This window comes from Schistocerca nitens, chromosome 1 (assembly GCF_023898315.1).
Source record: "Schistocerca nitens isolate TAMUIC-IGC-003100 chromosome 1, iqSchNite1.1, whole genome shotgun sequence".
Taxonomy (NCBI): domain Eukaryota; kingdom Metazoa; phylum Arthropoda; class Insecta; order Orthoptera; family Acrididae; genus Schistocerca; species Schistocerca nitens.
In genome coordinates, this window is record NC_064614.1 from 637,790,379 (window position 1) to 637,815,080 (window position 24,702).

Consider the following 24,702-nt stretch of genomic DNA (forward strand, 5'->3'; position numbering starts at 1 on the left):
CAACAGTAACCGATCTAAAAACTGCACCAGACACTTGTCATCTTATATAGGCTTTGCCAACCACAGCACCGTATTCTGCCTGTTTTACATACCTCTATATTTTAATACACATGCTTATCTCTTTCAGGGGCAGTGGTTATCAGTGTTAACCACATATTTTTTGACTCTTTGAGGCGCAGGAATTTTTTTTTTTAATGAAAACACGTGATTTGTCAACATTATAAAACTTCTTACCAAACAAAACAATTTATTTTAATACAATTTTACAATAGTTTGTTTACTTTTCTAATTACAGCCAATTAAATTGTGGTTACCTCTGTTAACCACCGCCCATAATATTCATTAGTTAACTTATTTGTTGATAAATTTTGAGAGGTAAAATTTTGAACAGTTTAGGAAATTATATACACAAACAACTCAAAAGTACATCATTATTGAGCATGAAATGTTTGAAAGCAAGTGTTGCCTTTTCGTAGACAAAGAGGTACATTACACGAAGAACACATCCACACTGTTCTAACAGGAACAGCACGTGTGCTGCATACTGCACATCTTCTTGAGGTGGCCTGTTTTGGCTGATGTGGACTACCTTCCAATCTGATTTGTTTGTCTGTGTTTGGTTTATGTTTACTGAGAGTAACGCTCTTCCCTTTTTCACTTAGGCCACTGCAATGGACAATTGCATTGGCAAGCAGTCCTTCGTACACTTTCCTTTGGAAGTCTTTATTCGTGAATTGTTCCATTTCAATTTCTTTGTGTATGATAAATGCATTCACTACACACATATCAATAAAGTGGAAAAAAAGCCTATGCCACCATTTTTTACTTTTGCGATCACAACCATAGTCTACTTTTAGATGATCAAAATTGTCAACAAAATTCATGCTCCTGTTATAATCACTCAATACACAGGGACATGCCACTACAGTAGTTGATCCATCTTTTTCCTTCCTATTTACACTTGAGGTGTCACCAGGATCGTGCAAAGCAGAGATCAAATTCACAGCTCGTTTGTCCATTCACTTGTAAAATGCTACATCATGATTGCTGACTTTGCTGTCAAAGTCCCCTCGTTTCATCTTTTTATCTTCCTTCAGTTTTGGGAGGAATTTACATCTAGGGTTCACAGTTACAACTGCAAATGTTTTCTGGGCTTTTGGTAGGACAAAAAGATTATAAGATGTGAAGAAATTATCCATGAAAACAATATGATTTTTGTCATAACGTTCTTCACATAAATCTGTTACTACCCGTGCACCCAGTTCCAGTTCAGACTTCTCTGTAGCTAATCTTCCAGTATAAATTTGGAACTTCAAATTATATGCAGATTCATCACACAGCATCCATATTTTATAGCCTCCTTTCACAGGCTTGTCCATCATGTATTGCCTCATTGAGCTTCTGCCTTTAAATTTCACCATTGACTCATCAATTGCTACTTTTTGATGAGGCTGGTAGCACTGTGCAAACCTTTTATTCAACATTTCAACAACAGGCCTTATTTTAAAAAGCTTGTCAAAATTGGCCTGTTCCCTTTTATGCATCATCGAGTTGTCATTTGAATGGATATGACTGAGGAGAAAACTGAATCGTTTTACAGTCATCAAGTCACATATATATGACTCATTTAAATCTGGAGATGAAGACCAATAATCTTGGTTCAGTCTGGAACCGAGTGACTGCTACGGTCGCAGGTTCGAATCCTGCCTCGGGCATGGATGTGTATGATGTCCTTAGGTTAGTTAGGTTTAATTAGTTATAAGTTCTAGGCGACTGATGACCTCAGAAGTTAAGTCACATAATGCTCAGAGCCATTTTTTGAATAACCTCAATAACTTGGTAATTTTTGACACTCAAAAACAAATTGATGTCTAAGAAAACCCTTATCTCATCTTCAGTAGTTTGGATGAAAGGTTTTCCTTTTTGTGTGGTGTACAAATTGGTGTGAAATGTAATATGTTTTACAATTTCATCAGCAAAAAATTCACAAAATATTTTATGTGGCACTGGATTTGACAGCTCTGTAAAAACAGCTGTAGGGCCAATTTTTTCCACAAAATTAGGCAGTGCTTCAACTCTGAAATTTTGACTCCATTGTGGAGGATTATCCTGAACAATGGGTACACTTCCAGATCCACCAGAGGTATCAGAATGATTTGGGATGTTTGGCTGTATATGTGAAGAATTAACTGTCACAGATGTCGTTGCTTTAGCCAGTGGTGATCTCGAACGTCTAGGCATGGGCAGAGAAACTGGTTCAGAGGCAGATGAATCATCATTTGATGGAATTGTAGCCATGCAAGGTTGTTTATTATCACACAAGTGATGATTACTTTCTGGTAAATTATCATCTGCTTCATTGCTACTCTCTTCAGAACATGATAACACAATATTATCACAGCCAGGTTCATATGTAGGATCAATGTCAGAGTCTTCTAACAAACTTATTTCACTATCTGAGTCTGATGGAAGGTCCTTGAAAAGCAATTTTCATATTTCATCATCACTAAGACACCTCCTAGCCATACTGAATGAAAGCTGTATCCCAGTTGTGTGGCAGTTAGCAGCGCTAACCTAGATTAAAGTAACAAAAATATGAAATAAGTAAACTTGTTTCACGTAACTATTGCACTGGAGGTCATTAGCATGAACTAAATTTACATATGAAAATACTTACTTGGAAAATATGGGCCAAATTTTTTTCTTCAAAACGTACACCAATTAAATGGCACAAAACTGCTGCAAGGCAACAAACGAATTGTGCTGTACCAACAATAGGAAACCAAATTGCATGATATCCAATGCCATGCCATCTAGGTAGAACTCCCTCAACTAACTGTGTGGCTCACAGTGACAACCAATGCCCCATTCGGTCACCATGTGTCGTAAAATAGGTGGTTTACATTGATAACCACCACCCTTGAAAGAGATAATGCCTGGTGATAGCCATTGCCCCTCAAAGAGTTATACCAGTTTCTTTGGCAATTTAGTGTATAATGAAGCACTATCTGAATAAAGGTGCATGAATGTTCAGCTAGATCTTGATCAGATTTCAAAGTGGTACAAAGATTGGCAACTTGCGTTAATTGTTGAAAAATGTAAAAGTATACTTTTACAAAATGCAAAAATGTTAGTGTCATGTGTCAACAATGTCAGTGATTCACAGTTGGTGTCTGACAACTCATAAAATACTTGGAAGTAACAATTTTTGGGGATGTGAAATGTAATGATCATGTAGGTAAATCAAGTATCAGACTTCATTTTATTGATCAGGTGTTGGGAAAAAGTACTCAGCCTACAAAGAAGGTGGATTACAAAATACTCAATCAATTATTCCTAGAATATAGCTTTCCCAGGGAAGTGTGATAACACCACTCTTATTATGTCCATTATAATTATCCGGGCTGTTATGCCGTGGTCGGTTGATGAATTCTGAGGTGATTCCCAACGTTTCATCTCCGACTGCAGGAGACATCTTCAAGGGGGCATAACAGCCCGGATAATTATAATGGACATGATATTTCCGGCCGTGAAAGTTTACATTTTAGTACCACTCTTATTCCCTACATATATAAATAAACTGATAGACAGGGTGAACAGCAATCTGCTGCTGTTTGCTGATGATGCTGTAGTGAATGTGAAAGTGTCATTGTTGAATGACTGTAGGAGGATACGAGTTGACTTAGACCAAATTTCTAGTTGGTATTATAATGACAGCTTGTTCCAAATGTAGAAAGGTGTAAGTTATTGCAGATGAGTAAGAAAAATAATCTTGTGTTTTTTGAAGACAGCATTATTAATGTGATGCTTGACAGAGCCGCATCAATGAAATATCTAGGTGTAACCTTGAAGAGTGATATAAAATGGAAGTAGCACATCAGGACAGCAGTTGAGGAGGTGAATGGTCAACTTCAGTGTACTGGATGAATTTTAGGAAAGTGTAGCTCATCTGTAAAGGATACAGCTTATAGGTCACTAGTGTAACCCATTCTTGAGTACTGCTTAAGTGTGTAGGATCCCAACCAGATCAGAATAAAGGAACACATCAAAGTAATTCAAAAGTGTGCCACTAGATTTGTTACCAGTGGGTTTGATCAGCATGCAAATATTATTGAGATCCTTCGTAAATGCAAATGGAAATCCCTCGATTGAAAAAAACGGCATTTAAGGCTGACTGAGAACAATTCTATTGACACCAATATACATTTTGTGCAAGGACCACAAAGATAAGATAAAAGAAACTAGGGCTCATATGGAAGCACATAGAGACTCATTTTCCCTCACTCCATTTGCAAGCAGTACAAGGCATCCCCTGCCATGTACCATGTGATGGCTTATGTAATATGTATATTGATGGAGAAGTGTGTGCGACCCATACCAAACAGCAGTAACAGGTGATACTGAACGCATAAAAAGAAGGGCAGTGTGAATAATCACAGATCTGTTTGGCTCACAGAAAAACATCACACGAACACTGAAAAAAGTGAAATGGCAAACCCTTGAAGGGTGACATCAACTGCCTTGCAAAACCTTACTTCTAAAGTTTCAAGAACCAGCATTAAGTTAAGAATCTAATAATACACTACAGCTTCCTAAAAAAATAAATTTCCAAAAGGTTTCGGCAAACATAAAAAGACAATGTTAGATTAAGTACATCATGCACAGCTGCACATAGGCAGTCATTCTTCTTGAATGTTGCACAGTGAGAGGCACTCTCTGCCATGCACTTCACATTGGTTTGCTGAATATGGATGTAAATAAAAATTAAAGAATCATAATTTGATATTTGCAACTAGACTTAATCTTGTAGAATAGTTAGGTGTCCAGGCGGGTCCCATCTTATGTTCTCCACGATAATTTGGCACACAAACTCATTGCCATTCTCAGGTGGCTACTGATAATTGCCACTCTGTTCATGTTCGCATTTTATATATGTTGCCCATTACCCCCTCTTTGAATATGTTCATCTGGAACCACCTGAAGATGGCAATGAGTATGTCTGCAGAAATATCGTGGGAAACTTACGATGTGGTATGGGAAGACACTTGAGGATTCTACAAGTTAGAAATACTTCGCAAAAACATCAGATTGTGCAGTCATAATATGATTATAATGTAAGACCAATTACTAAACATTTAAAAAAATTAATAGCAGGGGATAACTTCCCACTAAATTCAGCCCAGCTTTCACCTCTCCCATTTCCTTTGGGGTCAGTAGAAAATTTGTATTCACAAAAAATGGCTTTTATTTGTGTGTCCAGAAAAATGTATATTCAGTATTATATTAAAATAGAATCAATGTAATCCCTTTCAACATTTAAATTAACTTTTAGCCACTGGGTATAATGCTGTGTATCAATATTTTGACAGGCAATACAAGCTGGTGAAGTGACAGTCCCACTTAGAGGAGTTGCTATGGGAGATTCTTGGATTTCTCCCATAGATTCAGTACTCACCTGGGCACCATTTCTTCTGCAAACTGTAAGGAATCCATTGCTAGTTTTGTCTTTAAAATAAGTTAATTATAACCATATATTGTTACTAGTACCATTTTAACATTAGATGATGAACTGTGAAACAATCACATTTACTCTGGTGTAAAATTAAAATTAAAATCACTAATGGAATATTAAGGATTAGAACTGACAAAAATCATCCACAAGAGCCACAATGTTCAGACCTGAAAGATTAAATTAAGAAATAATAACTTGGATATCAGTGCACTACTGTAAATAAGCCTCAGTGAAAGACCCTTATATGGGTTTTCTGCTTTATGTACTTCTTATTATTTTGTTCTTTTGCCACTTTTCACATTAGGCCTGATGTTTTTCAAGTACTCTTAGTAAAATTTATGTGCAAATTTTCACAATATCAGTGCACTACTGTAAACAGCATCAGTGGAAGACCCTTATATGGGTTTTCTGCTTTATGTACTTATTATTTTGTTCTTTTGCCACTTTTCACATTAGGCCTGATGTTTTTCAAGTACCCTTAGTAAAATTTATGTGCAAATTTTCACAATAGTCTTGCTATAGCTAATCTAGTCGTCCTCATTGAGCCAACATCTCACACTTTATAGTTTATGAAGACCTTTGACTCTGTAAATCATGCACTGCTCATCTATAAGCTTGACAAGTATGAGATCAAGGGTAATGTTCTAAATTGGCTTACTTTATCAAATAGGAAACAAAGAGTGATTGTCTCATCAAATGCAGCAAATTACTATTCAAAATGGAAAACAGTAGCCCAAGGTGTCCCTCAAGGCTCGATTATAGGACCTATTTTGTTCTTGTTCTATGTTAATGATTTACCGAACAATATAAATGCTCCATCGAATTTATTTGCAGATGACACATCTGTATTAATTGAAAACCAGGAGCCAGAAAACATCCCTCTCTACATCATAAACACAATGAACAAACTAGAAACATGGTTCCAACTGAATGGATTAAGATTGAACATCCCCAAAACCCACATGGTCCAGTTCAGAACAAAACCGTCAAAGCCCCAAGAAATGAAAATAACTCATAAAAATCAGGATATAGAAGAAGTAGATTCTGTGAAGTTTTTAGGGTTAAACCTAGATAAAAATTTAAATTGGAATAAACATGTTGACTACCTGTTAAACAAATTATGTAGCTTTGCATTTGCTATGCAAATATTAGCTGGTGCAACAGACATGAATACAAGGAAAATTGCATACCAGAGCTACTTTCAATCAGTTGTAAGGTATGGTATTATTTTTTGGGGAAATTCTAGCAATATATTGCGCATACTAAAGTTACAGAAAAGAATAATAAGGAACATGTGTACTGCCCATCCAAGGACATCATGTCGCCCACTATTTAAAAAACAACAGTTATTAACAGTTCCTTCCTTATACATCTATGATATTATCATCTTTCTACATAGCAATTTAGAGTTATTCGAGAAAAACTGTTTCAACCACGCGTATAACACGAGAAACAAAGACAATTTTATGCTTCCCACTCATCGCTTAAACCTATATGCGCAGTCTCCTCAGTATATGGCGATGGAAATTCATAACAAGCTGAAAGGAAAGAATGTTCTGAGTATGAACCTAGAGACACTGAAAACAAAGCTATATGATATACTTGTCAAACGCTGCTACTACACTGTTGAGGAGTTAATGAAGGATGAACTGAACATTTGAGCAGGATAAATTTACATATAGTCTTGTGTGTAAATGTAGCTGTCCTTCACAAAAGGGAGGAAAGAAAAATAAAAGTTTATATTAATGTTAAAATTCTTTGTACCAATTAGGCCTAAGTAGTGTTATCCATTTCTTTGACCCGTGTCTCCTGTACACTAATCATATGATTAGAAATTGTATGTTATGAGACGAATAAAACACTATTCACTATATCCTATAGTAGTATCTGCCTATTAACAAAGCAAGTTTCTTACACACATAGTGCATAGTGAACTGTGTGTATGGAGGAATAGGGATGTAATTTTTTAGACAGAACTTGTAATCTAGTCTAGCAACCATACTGCTGGTCACTTGAGTTACTGAGTTGTTTCTTCTTCTTCCCTTCTCTTCTCTCTATCACTCTCTCTCTCTCTCTCTCTCTCTCTCTCTCTCTCTCTCTCTCTTTCTCTCTCTCTCTCTTTCTATTTTTTTTATCAGCAGTCTCAGCAGTGATTACTAACGTGCAAAATTTTAAAGATGTTCTAAATACAATTTTCACTTCATACATGTTTCTTTATCTGTCATGAAAGGCTGACACAGTGTAGGAAAATCAGTAACATAATCATCAGGCCTAAAATTTAAATTTATTAGGAAGTGATAGAAATAAACTTACACTGATGTTAAAGTTAGAAATCAGTCAAAAATAACATGTGTGTAGGGTTTAGGATCACTCATCGGAATGTGTAATGTTGCTTTCCTCCATACTAGAACTGTTTTTACGTAATAGAGATTCCATGTTCTGTAAAAATTTTACCAAGTCTTTCTCCAAAAAACAACAGATAAGATCTCTCAAAGATGCCTCTGTAAAAATGTATTTACTATATTCTGCAAGTTTCTCTATGAGAAAAAGCCTTCAGGAATACAAAACGTTTCTGGAAACGCATTATTAGGCTAAAGAAATGTCCTCAGATGCCTTTCTTGTGTTGGATTTTCTTATTGAGTGGTTTATCTTGAGAAATTTCCATATACTGGTGGAGGTGTTTTCACAGAGAATGCGAGGTTTTCATATTAACACTTTATTGAAACACATTGACTCACTTTAACAAAGCATAGTATAACAAGATAAATGAGGCAAAGTTATTAGTTGTTGTGTACAGAGCATACCGTATGCACAGAGTTTGAAATATAGAAGAGTTATCAAATAAAATAAATGTTATTAAAGATAAACACTCTCCTGTATTTAATAACTTACAAACCCTTGTATTACTGAGTAATGTCTGAAATCTAAGTAACAACCCTCCGTTGTGCATGTTGTTGCTCCATTATCTGTATGCCAACTTTCTTTGTTGGAATCAGACTACAGGACGAATGACGTTACAGCAAGGAGCTATGATTTCTTATGTATAACACTGCCATAAAGAATTGCTAATTATTTTGTTATGGTGATGACCAACCATCTGCTGTACACATTTGACATTATTTGATTACAAGATTTGTCCTTCGGAGTAATTACAGATTATTTTATTCTTCTAATCAAATTCAACAGAGTGTTTCTTCTGCTAGTTCTGACTTAATGTACATTCTTCTTCTCTCACAAGTATACAGTTATGTAGTGAGATTATCAACAGTTCTATCACCTTTAGACAGCAACATTCATCTGGATTTAAACAAAAAACATTCTTCTGGTAAGGTACCTAGAATAATGGAAATTAAAAATAAATCAGATAATGCAAAATTATTCACAGCACATTTGTTCAGATATTGCTTTAAATCATTACAAAAAGTTTTCAGTTTAGATATATGGCTAACAATATTATTGTATTTTTTAAACAAAAGCACCACTAACAAACATCATACATTGTATATTTACACATACCATGAAATAATCAATTCAATTCCATCCAGATGTTCCTTTTAAGATAGCCAATGCTTATGAGCCTTGTTGTACCCTTTTCCATACAACCACCAAAGCTGTAATTTTACCATAATTTATGAAAAAAATGGCATTTACTTTAACTTTACAAATCAATGACACTAAGTATTTTAAACCATTATAATAAGTTGAGCTTTCGGAAGATATGGGTGAGCAGCCATCTGTTTGAGGTGGGTGGAGGTGCAGACAATGTATGCAGCCAAACTGTTGCCAAAACTCTTAATTAAAATTCATCATGGACATAAAACAGTATATCTGCAGTAGACAGTCAGTGGTGGTGGGCAGCTATGAGTCAGTTGCTGTACAGGTCTAGGCAGCTTATCCCAATGGGGCTACCTTGCTGATGAACATGAAACTGCAGGCTGGAGAGTGGTGGCGATCATTGGCTGATATAGAGCAAACTGGAACCTGCTATGCAACTTCGAAGTGGCACCAGATGGCTGATGGGCCATGGTCAGACAGTTGAACAGCAGTTACTACTTCTTTGCCAGGAACAGCAAACATAGCTGTGGCATAAGCACACTGAAAAGCGGAACGGGCAGTTCATCTTACCATGGATCAGCTGTGTGTGCCGATCATGATGGGCTGGACCTGGGAGTTTAAATGCTGCTACCTATGGCTGAGTTTGCAGAAGAGCCATGTTTCTGTGTCACTCGGAAACCTATGGGCATTGACGGAAACCTGGCTGTTGTCATGTGGCAGATAGTCAAACTACAGAAGCTTCCCAGAGGCTGTTCAATTCTTGAATCATTGGCATTGAGGAGAGTGGCACCATCTGCTTAATTGCTTTGTAAGCAGGGTGTCATCTGGTTGGTGGTCTGTGGGTGTGGCCTGGTTGCAGTTCTAGGCTGCTTTCCATGCCACTCTGCCAGTACATTTCCTCTCTCCTTAGATTAACCCAGATCCCTGGATTACTGCTTAAGAATCTGGCTGCAACAGAGACACTCATTTTTTACATCATTGTTTGCATACTTTCCATGCTACAGCTCAAAGTCAGAATAAAACAATATTTCATAATGTTTCCCCTTTGCTTTTCCTTCTTCCCTTTTTATGTTTTGTTATATACACTATCTCACTCTGGCAATGCTCAAACATGGAGGTTATAGGTCCTTTGTTTTGTTCTCACTACTCTAGATCATTCACGGAGATTGATTCACTTGCTGACATGACTACTATGGACTGCCAGGTTAAAGGAAAGTAAGGGTTGGCTTTGGACAACTCTACATCTGAGGTGGCTGTTCACAACAGTTATTATTATCATAATTATGCTGGAAGCTGATTTGCTAATTCCTATGGCTGACAGTCAGTGGAAATGTTAGATCTGTTATTTCTTGACGTGATCAAGCAGGTGCTCTATTATCATTTGACCATTTTGTGCTGCTACCATCTGTTCCAGGGAAGAAAGAAGGGTTGGGTCTGGATTGTCATTCAAGTTAGGTGTTCCTTGGGCAAGATCTCAAACTGAAATGTCACATCATGTTACATTTATTGGCCATTTCCTGTGCCTAAAGTTCTATTTGCTGTATCCCACTGAAGTGACCCTCTTGGTAGCAGGTACCAATGACAGCTACCAGTGTTGGTACTGAGAATAGGTGATGTGACCTCTCTAGGGCACTCAGTCAGTGGCTTATTAGAAAAGAAACTGTGTGTACTGACATGGCTTAGGGTCTGTGTGTATTTATTTTGTGGGGCAGATGGTGGTTTCCCCATTTCAGCAATGCAGTAATTCCACGGTGGAGAAGAGGGCACATGACTTTCTATCGGATGATACCAAGAGTATTTCGTACACCTGTAAGCACCCAAATTTCTGCAGGGTTCCCAATGCTACTAGGCATGTGTGAATAGGAAAACATTTAAACCAGCAGTCTTTACATGTTAGTGGTATCTGCACCTGAAACTTCAGCCTGATACCCTCTTTCATACAGGCTACACTAGCCATATGGTAATATAGTGGGGATAATTCTTCCTCTGTTGTTGCGAACAGTTCTAATGGTGCTCGTATCATGGCTCAGATTTTATATAGTCTTTCAAAGAACCGCCACAGAGCTAAAAATATTGGGATCAGATGGCCACAGACAGTGTGAAGGAGAGCTTCCTGTAGTTCTGTGACTTCTGTGCACTTCTCAGTGATATTTTTTGCAAGAGTGCATAAAGTCTCAAGATGGTCAACTCTGTATCAACATTACCAGCTGGTCCTTAAAACGTCCTAAGTCATTATTTACCAAATATGCTGATTCCCATAAGTAGATTGTGATGATGGTGGCCATGGTGCATAACTGCCAGTTATTGTTCATCACATATTCCTGGGGGCTTGTGAGCTGCATGATGTGCATTGCAAGGGTCTTGTGGTGGCCTTCCACTTCTGCTTGTATCTTTTGTCACACTGTCTTTATCTTCTCCATGCTTTCCACATTGTCAGTGCTGAATACTGTCTTCAGGATTCTGCACCTGCATCTAACTTTGTTGAACTCGTGGGACCAATTCTGTGGTGTGACACAGCTGTGTCTGTGAATATATAAAGGCTGATCATAATAGCTGCTTTTCCCCTTGAGTATGATTGAACACTGTCTTACCTTGCATTATGAATTGGATTTTCTTCTCTGCACCCATACATTGTAACCCATTCCTAATGACCACTGATGTTTTGGCATTACTACATCCAGCTGCTGTGTAAATAGTACCCCATCACTCAAATGATATAACTTCAGAGATTCTGCCAATTTTTTATCTATACAGTAGGCTCATAGTAACGACACTGGTGATGTCTCTTGTTTTCACATTTCCCCTTCTCTTGCACGTGATCACCAGAGCTAGAACTGCTACCTTCTGCCCCCACAATTTGGTCCTCAACTGCACCCTATGGCAAGAAGAAATTCGTCTGTCAGTTTGCTTGTTCATTTCGCATTTTAATGCATAGGGTTAGGTTGGATTAAACACAGGTACACCCTGCTTCACTTACCTAATTCTACCTTTCTTTATTTCCTCCACCCATTTCCCTTCTCCCTTGAGAAAGTAATATAAGCAGTGCTGCTGGCCCGTGCTGAAATGTATGAATTTATCCCACATGCACCACCATCCTTCAAGTCAAAGCTGTAGTTAGGTGTAAATTGGAGATGTTATCTACATGCTACATGGTAAGATTCTTGGTGATACAAAATGAACTTATTAATTTTTTCTTTCAGAACACAGGAGTTAGATAACATTACCCTCTGTCAGACACACTAATTATGCAATTCTGCTTTGTTGTGAGTGCTTTCCCATCATTTTAGGGTCTTTGTATTCATCTTTTTAATCTGATTTTCAACCTTTTAGCAAAATCATGAATAGAGGATGTATCTTATTCCAGAGTCGGCAAATTTTGGAAAATTAGCAGCAGAGGACACTTCTTGGCCAAAAACAACCTTTTTGTGTGATAGGGATATGTTTGTGTTAATTGTCTAGTTATACATGGCCATGACACATAGAAGTAGAGTGTCACGATCATTTTGGTTATTATTTACATAATAACTTAATATTTTCCCCACTGTCCTGAGAACTATTTCAGTTCTGCCACTTGCGTGCATGGATAGTGCACTAGTATATAACTTCTTGATGCATAATAGTTGGCATAACAGCTTTAATAATGCAGACTAGATTTAGTGACCTGGTCAGTTATTAAAGTTTATCGTGTCTCAAATTTCAATAAGCATTGGATTAAAATAACATGTGCCACTGCTTCTGCTTGTTGATTTGGCATAGTGATTATGGTGAACAAAAGTGAGAAATGATCAATTTCAGTTTATGTACATAGGTTCCCTGCCGGTGACCATGCAAAGGGGCTGAGGATGATCATTCTGATCATTTGGAATGATCTATCTGCTTCAGGTCACCTTTGAAATTGGATTCACTGACAGTTCATGTTGGCTCTTTGATCACAAGGGATATAGGTCTTTAGATAATGCTACAAATCTTGTTCTCTGATTGATCACCAGTAATTTTCCACAGTGCAGTGATATGTGGCACATCATTCTTTATTTCCTGCCAAGATGGAATCATGAACCTGTCTTATTACTTAATTAAGTACTTAATGAAGTACTGAGACTGGTTCATGATTCCATCTTAGCAGGACATAACGAATGATGAGCCACATATCACTGCATAGCTATGCATCAGCTGAATCATGATTACTTAAATAGCACTCTGTCATCAGAACTGAACTGTGCTTGCCTCACAAACTGTTGACAAACCAATCTGAGCTCTGTGCCATTCTTCCATGCTTACTTCAATACATTCTATGTCACATTCTTTCTGACTCAATCCATCTCTGTTGCCATGAGATTTTCCTAGATGGAAATAGATTATGCCAAAAAACAGCAAGAGCATCTCATTTTTGCTAGCTGAATAGTTCTTCTCTGCCAAACTGAACTGTCTAGGATCATAAGCTACTGAATGTTCTCTTCATCTATCTCTTGATTTAAAACATAGCCTAGAGCATGGTTGCTTGAGTCACATGACAATCTAATCTGTTTTTGATAGTCAGAAAAAGCAAAGACAGGATCTATGGTGAACAATTCTTTCAGTTGCTCAACTGCTGTTTCATTATCCGGAGAATAGTGCAGCTTTGCTCCCTTCTTTAACAGATGCATAACGAGTCTTCCAAACTCTGCAAATTCTGAGCTGTATCTTCTATAAATATTGGCAATCCCAAGATATGAACGTAATTTCTTTACTGTTCTAGGCACTGGAAATCCTTTATGGCTTGTACCAGTATTGAATGAGTTTTCACATTTTCTTTTCTGATAGTATGGCCTAATTTCAGACCGCATGTAATACAAAGTGACACTTTTCTAAACCTAAGGTCAGTTGTCCTGCATGTAACTATTCAAATACCTCTCACAGATGTACTATTTTCTCCTGGACATCCTAGAGAAAACATTTGCATTGTCTAGATAGACAATGCATTGTTTTGGCTTCAAACCCCATAGCGCCCTGTCTAACAGGTGTTTGAAAGTCACTAGTGCATTTTCAGTGGCATCCAATGAAGCTGGTAATGACCAGATGGAACTGAGAACACTGTTTTAGATTGACACTCCAGTGCTACTTCTAATTTTTGGTACTTGCTTTGTAAATCCATGGTAGTAAAATTGCTCCATATTGTTTAAGGTCTCTTTAATGTTCAGTTTGGGATAGGTACCATTTGTTTGTTGTCCATTGGTTTAAATACCTATAATCACAGCAGAATGTATAAGCCTTCTCAATCATCTGATGATGTCTTTGGAATAATGATGACTGCTGCTGACCAGGAACTTGTGTTTTCTTCTATAATTCACACATCATTAAAAACAAAATGGGATGAAGTCAAACAAGACATCGAATAAGAATGTGGATTTGAGGTAAACATTACTAGGAAGAAAGGTAAAACCACTTCAATTCTCATCAGTATGGACACCTTTAAATTTTGAAGTTTCCACACTGTTCATCATTACTTCACCATGTGTTACACTTATCAGAGTATAGTATCCCCAGATGAGCAGAACTGAATAAGATTGATGGTGAAACCCTTTGCAGAGAACCAGACAATGATACTTTTGAGAACATTTTTTTACCATTTTTTTCTGTTTTTGTATATATACTTGGATTTATTACAATTCTAGTGTAATCTGTAAAATGAAATTATAGCAGGAGATCATTGACATACATTAGGAACAATAGTGGACCTAAGATTGAATGTTGGGGGAACTGCACATGTGATTTTCCCCCAGCCAGAATAAAGTCCACAGACTACATTGGTTGAATTACTGTGTAAACTTTCTGCACTTATTTGATCAATGGAAAATCCAGGATGGAATGTAACAATATAATGAAAAGGATAGTTGATACTCACCATATAGCAGAGATGCCAAGTCACAGAAAGGCACAACAAAAAGACTGTCACACAATTAGCTTTCAGCCAACAAGACCTTTGTCAAAATTAGACAACATGTACACATGTACACACTCACACAAACACAACTCATACATACATGACCACAGTCTCTGGCAGCTGGAGCCAGACTGTGAGCAGCACTATACTTTTGGTTAGATATGATATGATATCCATTGGTTGGCTATACTTTTAATCCCATAAAACTTCAATTTATGTGGGAGAATACTGCGATTGATACAGTAAAACATCTAATATAATTCTTTTACAATTTTACAAAGTTTCTTAAGTGTTGCAGGCTACATGAATAATGTCTTTGTGCAAATTTTTGACCTGTCTGAACTCTCCTGTGGTCTGCGTGGATATCATGATGTGTTTTTATAAACTGCTGTGCTATGTCTACCTCTACTGTGACTTACACTGTTACTCTGAGATGTAATTGGCTTGTTTTCCAAAATAATGCCTCTTATTTACTTTTGTTTGTATTTGATTTAAAAATGTGATGACTATTTTTCTGGGACCTTCAAGTTCTCAAATTTTGCTAAAAAAACATTATTGTCAGCATAAAATGAATAAGGAAACAGTATTATCAGTAAAGTACTTCATTGTGCTGAAATCTTACACAAAACAAGTACTGTGTAGTTCCCAACTAAATTAGCATCAAAATATTTGTAAGAAAAATGGTCTCGAAAGATTCAATTTAAAACAAGGATCTCAACCCTGGGTTCATTACAAAATGACTCAGAATTCCAACTTCACCACCCCTGTGCATATATTCCATAATGGGATTTGTTGACAATATTGACGCATTCAGAAGAAACTGCAACATTCAAACAGTGAACACTAGACAGAAAAACAATATGTCCCCCAGAGAACACTTCCTTACACACTTTACAGAGAGGTGTGTATTATTCACATTATTCAACAGGTCTCACTATCAACAGGCTTCCAGCAGAAATGAAAAACATTACTTATAAAGTTCCAAGTATTCAAATCCAAGTTGAAATGTTTATTTGTGGCATATTATTTCTATTTTGTACAGGAGCTCCTTGCTATAATTTATATTATTTCTTCACTGTGCTGTAAAACATTGCACCAGCCACAATGCTGCCCCACTGTAACTTTGTGATGCTGTCATTCACTGAATCTGAAACTAAGCCAGTGGGACTCACTTCACCTGTCAGGAAACCTGATTTACCCTGTGTCAAGAGGAGCCAAATGAAAAAGGGTAGGGAGTCTATTAACTGTCAGCAGTTCAAATGTAAGGCAAATAATGGTAACCCTGAGGGAAATAGAGCAAGGGACAAGAAGGAGCACCAGATGCACTCAGTGTGTCTTTGTGTGTGTGTGTGTGTGTGTGAGTGGGGGGGGGGGGGGGGGGGCATCATTCAACCAACATATTGAAGGGATTGTATCAGTAGCCACTGACAGAACAGGGTACAGCCAACTGCAGATTGTAGCACCCAATGGAAGGAATGATTACTGTTGCCTGGGCTCCAATGTCATACTTGGATCATTCCAGTGACTGCCAGAAATTGCAGCATTGTCCCCAGAACAGGTTCTAATCCCTGGCTCCTGAGCTAAATTGAAGGAATGAACCAGAGACTTCAAGGTTCTGTGACAAGCTAAGCTGCAATTTCCTGGACTTCCACCATTGGGCTGAGCATGGCAGGACCTGCTAAATGTGCCAGATGTGTGCTACACACCAGAGGCTGCTACCCAGGTAGCTGTCTGCATGTGGGATACACACAAGGGTTTCTTAGATTAGGCAACTCTCCATCCAATCCAGATAACAATAACTGTAGGAAACCCAAAAAGTATAGGTTTAAGATTCAAAGAAATGCACCCCACAAGCAAGAGTGTTAAAATCCTAGTAGTTAACAGCCAAAGCATTTGCAACAAAGTGCCAGACTTTGGAGCATTCCTGAAAAGCAATGGAACTCACAGAATAGTAGGTACCAAAAGCTGGTTAACCATTTCTGATCCACTGTCAGACTACATCTGACATTATAATTTTCCATTGTGGCTCCATGTTGTGCTTTCCATCAGCTCCTTTGTTGGAATTCACTAGCTGGATCGCAGCACTTAGTTTGAAGATCTGACATCTCAAAGCATGTTGCGTTCACCTGTTAATGTACTACAATGCTCAATTGAGAATGTGTGAGTGTAGATGATATTGCCAGGGGGCTTCTCAATCATATTAAGTATGAAGGAGAATTTGGTGATGAAAGCGATTAAGAAGAAAGTTCCACCGTGTGCTGTGATATAAGTTCTAGTGAATCAGAAGTTCCTTATGGAGTGGAGAGTGATGAAAAGACACAACCTGTAGCAAATTGCTGGAAAGTTTATTGTGATGGCAATGATGAACTCACGAAATTTTGTTTTTCCATCATGTAACAAGGGTTCATCATTCCCTGTGGTGTATGAGCAAAATCTGAACATGAATATTTTCAGCTCTTCTTCACTGCAATTTTATTAATGAAATTGTGAATTTTACAAATATGTGTGTGAAGGTAATATAAGAAAGTCACTCCATTTACAAAACATTCAGTGTGGCACTCATGGAGGGATATTTCATTACAAGAAATGAACTTTTTTTGGGGAGGGCGGGGGGAGGTACTGTTGAACATGGCCTTGGAATTTGGAGGCATAAATAGTTGAATTTTTTACAGAAGACTGGGTACAACAACTCCATTTTTCAATGATGTTTTTTCTCATCTCCATGGTTTTCTTTTGCTTATATTTTCGATTCTGCATTTAGTTCCACCTGTCACAGCTCAATGGTGTCAGCATATGACAGGGACCAAGGCAGTAAATGCAAAGTACTTTATTTACTGAAAAGAAAGCTGTGGCTATTGATGAGAGCATAGTAGGATTCAAATGAAGAATTCAGTTCAAGTGATATAATACAGAGAAGCCTATAAAGTGGGGTTTAGGAGTTTTCTGTCTGTGAGATTCAGAAAATGGTTATGTTTTTCCTCACATTAGATATTATGGAAAGACAACTACAGAAAGTCTACTTCATCCTGATTTATCTTTTGCAGCAAGAATAGTGGTTCATTTGGCACATAAATTGCTAGACTGTGCTGGTGGTTCAGGCTATCACATTTTTATGGACAGGTTGTGCACAATCCCTCAACTTGTTCAGGAATTGCACAGAATGAAATTTCATCTAACATGTATGATTATACCATCTTGGAAGGTTTTCTATGCAATTTGAAGAAGACAAAACTTGCTGAATATAAGTTATCTGCCTATCAGAGTTAGATGAAAATTATATATCTTTTGTTCCATGACAAGAGGTTAGTGACTATGTTGCATACATTCTTTGGTCCTCAAACCCAATTGATCGCTGGTTATAGGAAGAAAGAGTCTGTGCAGTTCCTGAAACCCATGGTTATTTTGGAATACGGAAAGTTTATGGGAGGAGTGGACAGGGCTGATCACTACTGTGGCTGCTATTGTTGTACAAGGCAGTCATAAAAGTGGTGGAAAAAATTATTCTTTTGGTTGATTGAAGTTGCTGTAGTGAAAATTGTATGAGATCCATTCAAAATATTCTGGAACTTTGTCCACAAAATTTTTCTGTGCTTACCTTTTGCTTATTGTGAATGGTCTCCTTTGAAATACTCTCCTCAACAATTGATACACCACTCCCAATGCCCTTTTCACTTCCAGAAACAGTCTTGGTATGCCTCTTCCTATACCACAAGAAGTGGTGTCCGCAAATTTTCTTTTATCTCCTCTATCATTTCAAATCTTCATCCTTTCACTGGGGTTTTCAACTTTGGAAACAAAAAAAGTCCACAGGGGTCTGATCTGGAGAGTACAGAGGAAGAGCCAGCACAGTGATTTCGCACCAACTGGGATGAATTTGCGGGTGCATGGGAAGAACTTGATGGCAACACGATGCTTTCCATGATGCTGTATCAAGATTTCATGAGATGATCCAACTCAAATGTTACATTCTTCTGCATTCTCTCAGACAGTCAGTCTTCGATTAGCTTGCAAAATTTAGTTGTAACTTCAGTCTGATCGTTTTTAAACCATGTCAACCATTTATAACACTGAGACTGTTTCAGCTACTCATCACTGTAGGCTTCCTGCATCAGTTGGTGTGTCTCTTTAAAGGTTTTTCTTGAGTTTCTAGCAAAATTTACTGTAGACATATTGCTCCTCTAAATGTGCCATCTTGAAATTTGCAAACTGTGAAATACAACATTCTACTCAGTACAGCACTGAACAGACATATAACAATGAAACTTTTGGCAGTTACAAATTAAACAAAAGTATGTGCAGAGGTGTGAACCACATTTCACTTCAACACGCCATTGGTGCAAAATTATGAATATTCCATAATTTTTTAACAGACTTAATACTCTTTACTGAATAAACAGAAATGAATGTGGACAACAACTGCAGACTCACCTTTCCTACAGAAGGGATCTAATTAGACAGTGTAGTGTTTCAAGAATTTCTGCATAAATTCTAGAACCATTCGGCCTTCTACCATCTCAAACATGCAATATTTTAAATATAAGTGTGGGAGAGTCTATTTATGGCACATCACCTGTCTGTGTGTGCAGGTCGCGCCATGGAAGCCATAGTGAAAGAACAAGAAATGTTTATGTATTCAGTGCTGTTCTGTAACTTTGATGATTGTAGTGACAAAATATCAATGGAGTTGGAAAAAGACTTTTAATTAATGCTTCTTTTGGACTTGGGACGTGTATTCAGATTCATATTGAAAAAGGACAAGGTTATCAAGCCAACCCTACCTTATATGTAAATCTACTTTGTTTCTACCCTTTGGATACATGAAGAGACTTTCTTGATAGTATTTGTTTATGTGGAGGCTGAGATTTGTAAAAGTTTGATTTTCAAATATATGTCATTAAGTGAAGAAAAAGAAACTGCATATGTCTGCTTATTGTATAAGTAGAAAGAATCTTGAGAAATTCCTGGTCCTAGCAAATATACTTTAGAGAAGAAGAGAAAAGGAGGTTGCAGCAGCAAGCTAACCAGCAAGGAAAAACTGGTTGACAATCTCAAGTAAGTCGTATCATTAAAGAAGTGGGAGTTTATACACATACTTCACCACTTTAAGTCGTCCAAAGCCTTAGAACAGCCAGTCAACCAGATGAGAAATACAAATTCAAAGAAAAGAGGAAGAACATCATTATCTGATACCAAGGAGAGCTGAAATGAAAAGATGCATTTTATAATGCCGAACAAAAAAAATCAGCAAAGAATTGCATGGTTTGCAGCAAATGCAAGAAGGAAGAAGAGAACAATTTTCTACTATGAAACATACAAGAGGAAGCCTGGACTTTACTCAGTGGAATGTTTCTAGAAGCCCTGTACAGAAAAAAAATATATGAAAAATCATAAATAGACATGACTGTAGTTTAAAAAACTGGTGTAAAAAATAGTAAAATTGTCAAGTGACCTCATATTGTATTTTATTTATTTATTTATTTAACAGTAGTGTAGTAACCCATAAAACCTTACATCCTTACACACAAAAATAAATAAGAGTTGGGGAGAATGCAGTGGGTAGAAAAATTGGATTGGAAATGGTTAAAACCTGAAGTTGATAGCAGTGAGATTGTAGGAAAAAATTTAAGTTTACATGGAAGGGACAGGCAAATGGGAAATGGAAGTCATCTATTAGTTGATGTAGACAAGACAATCAGATTCACCGAAATGTGAACTGATGCTGCATGTGAGATTGTTGGACCAAGTCTCAGTATTAGGGCTGGGCATAAAATTTTAAGTGGATCCTTCTATCAACCAAAAAACTCACTTCCTTACATAACCAAAAACTTTAGACAAAACTTCATTTCACTTGTACCTACGTTCCCCAGGCATACTGTAATTATCAATGTAGACAATAACCAGACAGTAATCACTCAACACAGTTGGGAAATTACAGTTGTTTTAGAGGTGGGCATGACAAGGAAACTTGAGAAACATTACTAAATTCCTCCTATAAGAACTACCTAGAACAGGAGGTTAAGAACCCCAATCATGATGGAAATATTTTACATCTAATGGCAATAAAGCGGCTTGAGCTCTTTGAGGATGTTGACAGCAAAACTTGTACCAGTCACCATGACATGGTTGCGGCAACAATTATTTCAAAGTACAAAGGGCAACTGAAAATGTAGGAAGACATTTTAGCACAGAACAAGGGCATGTAGAGAAGACATGGTTCAAGTTTAAAAAAGTGGTTGACCATGCACAGGATAGATATGTGCCCCATAGAACAGTCCATAGGGGGAGGGACAGTTTTTGATATACAGTCACTGTAAAGAAACTTCTAAGGAAACAGATACAACTGAATAACAGGGGTGAAACAAAGCATAGGGCTGATGCGAGGTGCTGAACTAAATGCATTTGCCCATCAGGAGAACAATGCATGAAGCCTTCAAAGACTACCATAGCAGAATTTTGTCAAACGATCTTTCACAAAACCCAAAGAAATTCTGGTGATATGTAAATGCTGTAGTGGCACCAAAGTTAGTATACAGTAAAGGACAGGAACTGAATTTGAGAGTAGCAAAGAAAAAGCAGAAATGCTTAAAACTGTTTTCAAATATTTCTTTACAAAGGAAAACCCAAGAGACTTGCCCAAATTTAAATCTTGTGCTACTGAAAAGAAGAGTGAAATAAGCATTAGTGTTAGTGGCATTGAGAAACGAACTTAAATCATAAAACTGGAAGTAGCTCCATGGCCTGGTAGAATCCCTGTCAGATTCTGTACTGAACTTCCAGCTGAGTTAGCCCCTCTTTTAACTATAATTTATCATAGATCCTTAAAACAAAAAACAGATGGAAGAAAGCACATGTTACACCCATTTAAAAGAAGGGTTGCCAAAATGATATGCAAAAGTGCTGTGCAATATCCTTGGCACCATTTTGTTACAGGATCTTAGAACAAATTCTGAGTTCAAACATAACAGAATATCTTGATCAGAATGACCTCCACCATGCCAACCAGCATGGATTCCGAAAACATTGGTCATGTTAAACCCAACTCATAATTTTCTCACATGATGTACTGAAAGCCTTGGATCAAGGCAGTCAGGTAGATACAGTATTTCCTGATTTCCAAAAATTATTTAACTCGTACCACATCTCCAATTATTATCAAAAGTATGATCTTCTGGAGTGCCAATGGAAATGTGGAATTGGATTGAGGGGTTTTGGTAGGAAGGACACAGTAAATTGGAGAGTCATTGACAGATGAAGAACTAATTTCAGATGTGCCCCAGAGAAATGATTTGGGATCCTTGCTGTTCATGTTGTATATTTATGATCTTGTGGACAACGTTAATAGTAACCTCAGACATTCTGCAGATGATTCAGTAATTAAGTACTGTCTGAAAGAGGTTGTATACATATCCAGTCAGATCTTGAGGAGGTTTCAAAGTGGTGCAAAACTTGGCAAATTGATTTATACATTCAGGAGTAGAAAAATGTGCACTTCACAAAATGAAAAATGTAGCATCTTGTGACTATAATATCAAGATTACATAGGCTCAATCATTGGTAAGGCAGGTCGTAGACTTCAGTTTATTGGTAGACTACTGGGGAAAAGCAATCAGGGGGAAATGCAATCAGTCTACAAAGAAGATTGCTTACAAATCACTCATGCAACCCATCTTAGAATATTGCTCAAATGGGTGGGACTCACACCAAATAGGACTAACAGGGGATATTGAATATATACAGAAGAGGTTAGTATGAATGGTCACAGGTTTGTTTGGCCCATGGGATAGTGTCACAGAGATGCTGAAGAAACGGAACTGGCAGACTCTTGAAGATAGATGTAAACTATCCCAAGAAAGCCTACTTGCAAAATTACAACAATAAGCTTTAAACAGTAACTTTAGGAATGTACTACAACCCCGTATATGCCACTGTCCTAAGTATTATGATGACAACATTAGATCAAGAACAGTGTTCACAGAGGCATTTAGGCAATCATTCTTCCCCCACTCCATACAAGAAAGGACTGTGGAAAAAGCCCTAATAATTGGTGCCCTGTGACGTACTCTCTGGAACATACTTCACAGTGGTTTGCAGAGTGCAAACATAGATGTATATATATTTGTTAGCTAGAATGAAGGACTTTGTACAAAAGTAATCCCATTTCCAACCTTTTATGTACCCGATGCCTGCTCAGTGCATTCTGTATTTGTCGAGTAAAGATCTGTCTTCATGTATGTGTCAGATGAGTGCAATTATTTATGTTTCATGTTCCAATGATTTTATTTTTGTACATTGACAGGGTATGATAGATAGTGAAGGTTATGCTGAAATTGATCGGTATGCTCAGTTAACAAATGATGCTGTCAATGCTGGAAATTATGGTTTGGCCACATCACTGTGGTCAATTACAGAAAATGTTATTTTATCAGTAACATCCAATATAGATTTCTACAACATACTGTACAAAGTTAATGGTTATGGAAGGCACTTACACAAAGCAGGTAAACATATTTTGAAGTTATTTATTATTCTCATATGGTACATTTCTAAATCACTTTTTTTCAGCTACAGGAGACACCACAATGGAAGTGCAACAAGTGCTAACTATAACATAATACTATTTTGCTTCACTTATAGAAGAAAGTTACTTAATAAATTTAATACCAAGTTAAAGTGTGCTCAAATTATCAATTCATTTTGCATCAGATCTTCTACTAAAAGTGGCATTTGTCACACAGAATGAATGACCTTTGAGCTACTTTTCAGATTATTTAGCTTCACAATAAGTATGCTACTGTCTGTTAATTTATCATATAATTTGACTGCCAGGTACTCAAAAATCTGAGCATATAATTTGAATTTTTCTATGGAAAGAATGAAAATAGCTTTGTTTTCAATGTTCTAAGCATGTACAAAATGCTTTTTATCAAAAAATATTACTTTCTTGTGATGGACAATTATAATTTTGTAAATGTACAGGAAGGGAAAATGTAGGAGTCATAGTTTTCAAGCCAGCCACTGTGGCCGAGCAGTTCTAGGCACTTCAGTTTGGAACTGCGCGACCGCTATGGTCGCAGGTTCGATTCCTGCCTCAGGCGTGGATGTGTGTGATGTCCTTAGATTCATTAGGTTTAAGTAGTTCTAAGTTCCAGGGGACTGATGACCTCAGCTGTTAAGTCCCATAGTGCTCAGAGCCATTTGAACCATAGTTTTCAAAATAATGGGTTACATGTTTGTTTTGACAGTGCGGTCCATAATTTACTTCTGAAACAACAGTAGTCAAGATACAACAATGAAAACAATTAATTATTGACAAAATTATTTAATTGGATAGCAAAAAAAAATCTACTCACCAAGCAGTGGCAGAACACACAAATAAAAAATGGTTTTAATTGGAAAGCTTTCGGAACCAGTGACTCCTTCTTCAGGCAGAAGGGTTGAAGGGGAAAGAAGAAGGGTGAAAGGTGAAGGTACCATATGGTATGGTAAGTCTCCCCTGACCTGCAGTTCTTGGTGACTTTCCTGAAATCTACCCCTTTTCCTAGACCTCTCCAGTGCTTTTCCTTCACCCTTCTTCCTTCCCCTTCAACCCTTCTGCTTGAAGGAGTCATTGGCTTCAAAAGCTTGCCAATTACAATCGTCTTTGATGTGTTTGTTCTACCGCTGCTTGGTTAGTAGATTTCTTATCTATCCAATAAAATGTAATTTTGTCAGTATT

The 24,702-nt window shown here is 37.3% G+C and overlaps 1 protein-coding gene across 1 annotated transcript in view; it reads left to right on the forward strand.

Moving 5' to 3' along the window:
- The window catches only part of LOC126236661 (retinoid-inducible serine carboxypeptidase-like), a 166,168-nt gene that overhangs the window by 95,604 nt on the left and 45,862 nt on the right, over positions 1–24,702 (forward strand). Inside the window, exons 4-5 of the mRNA XM_049946134.1 lie at positions 5,370–5,480; positions 23,284–23,485. Coding sequence (XP_049802091.1) covers positions 5,370–5,480; positions 23,284–23,485 — 313 coding nt within the window. The remainder of the gene's footprint in view (positions 1–5,369; positions 5,481–23,283; positions 23,486–24,702) is intronic.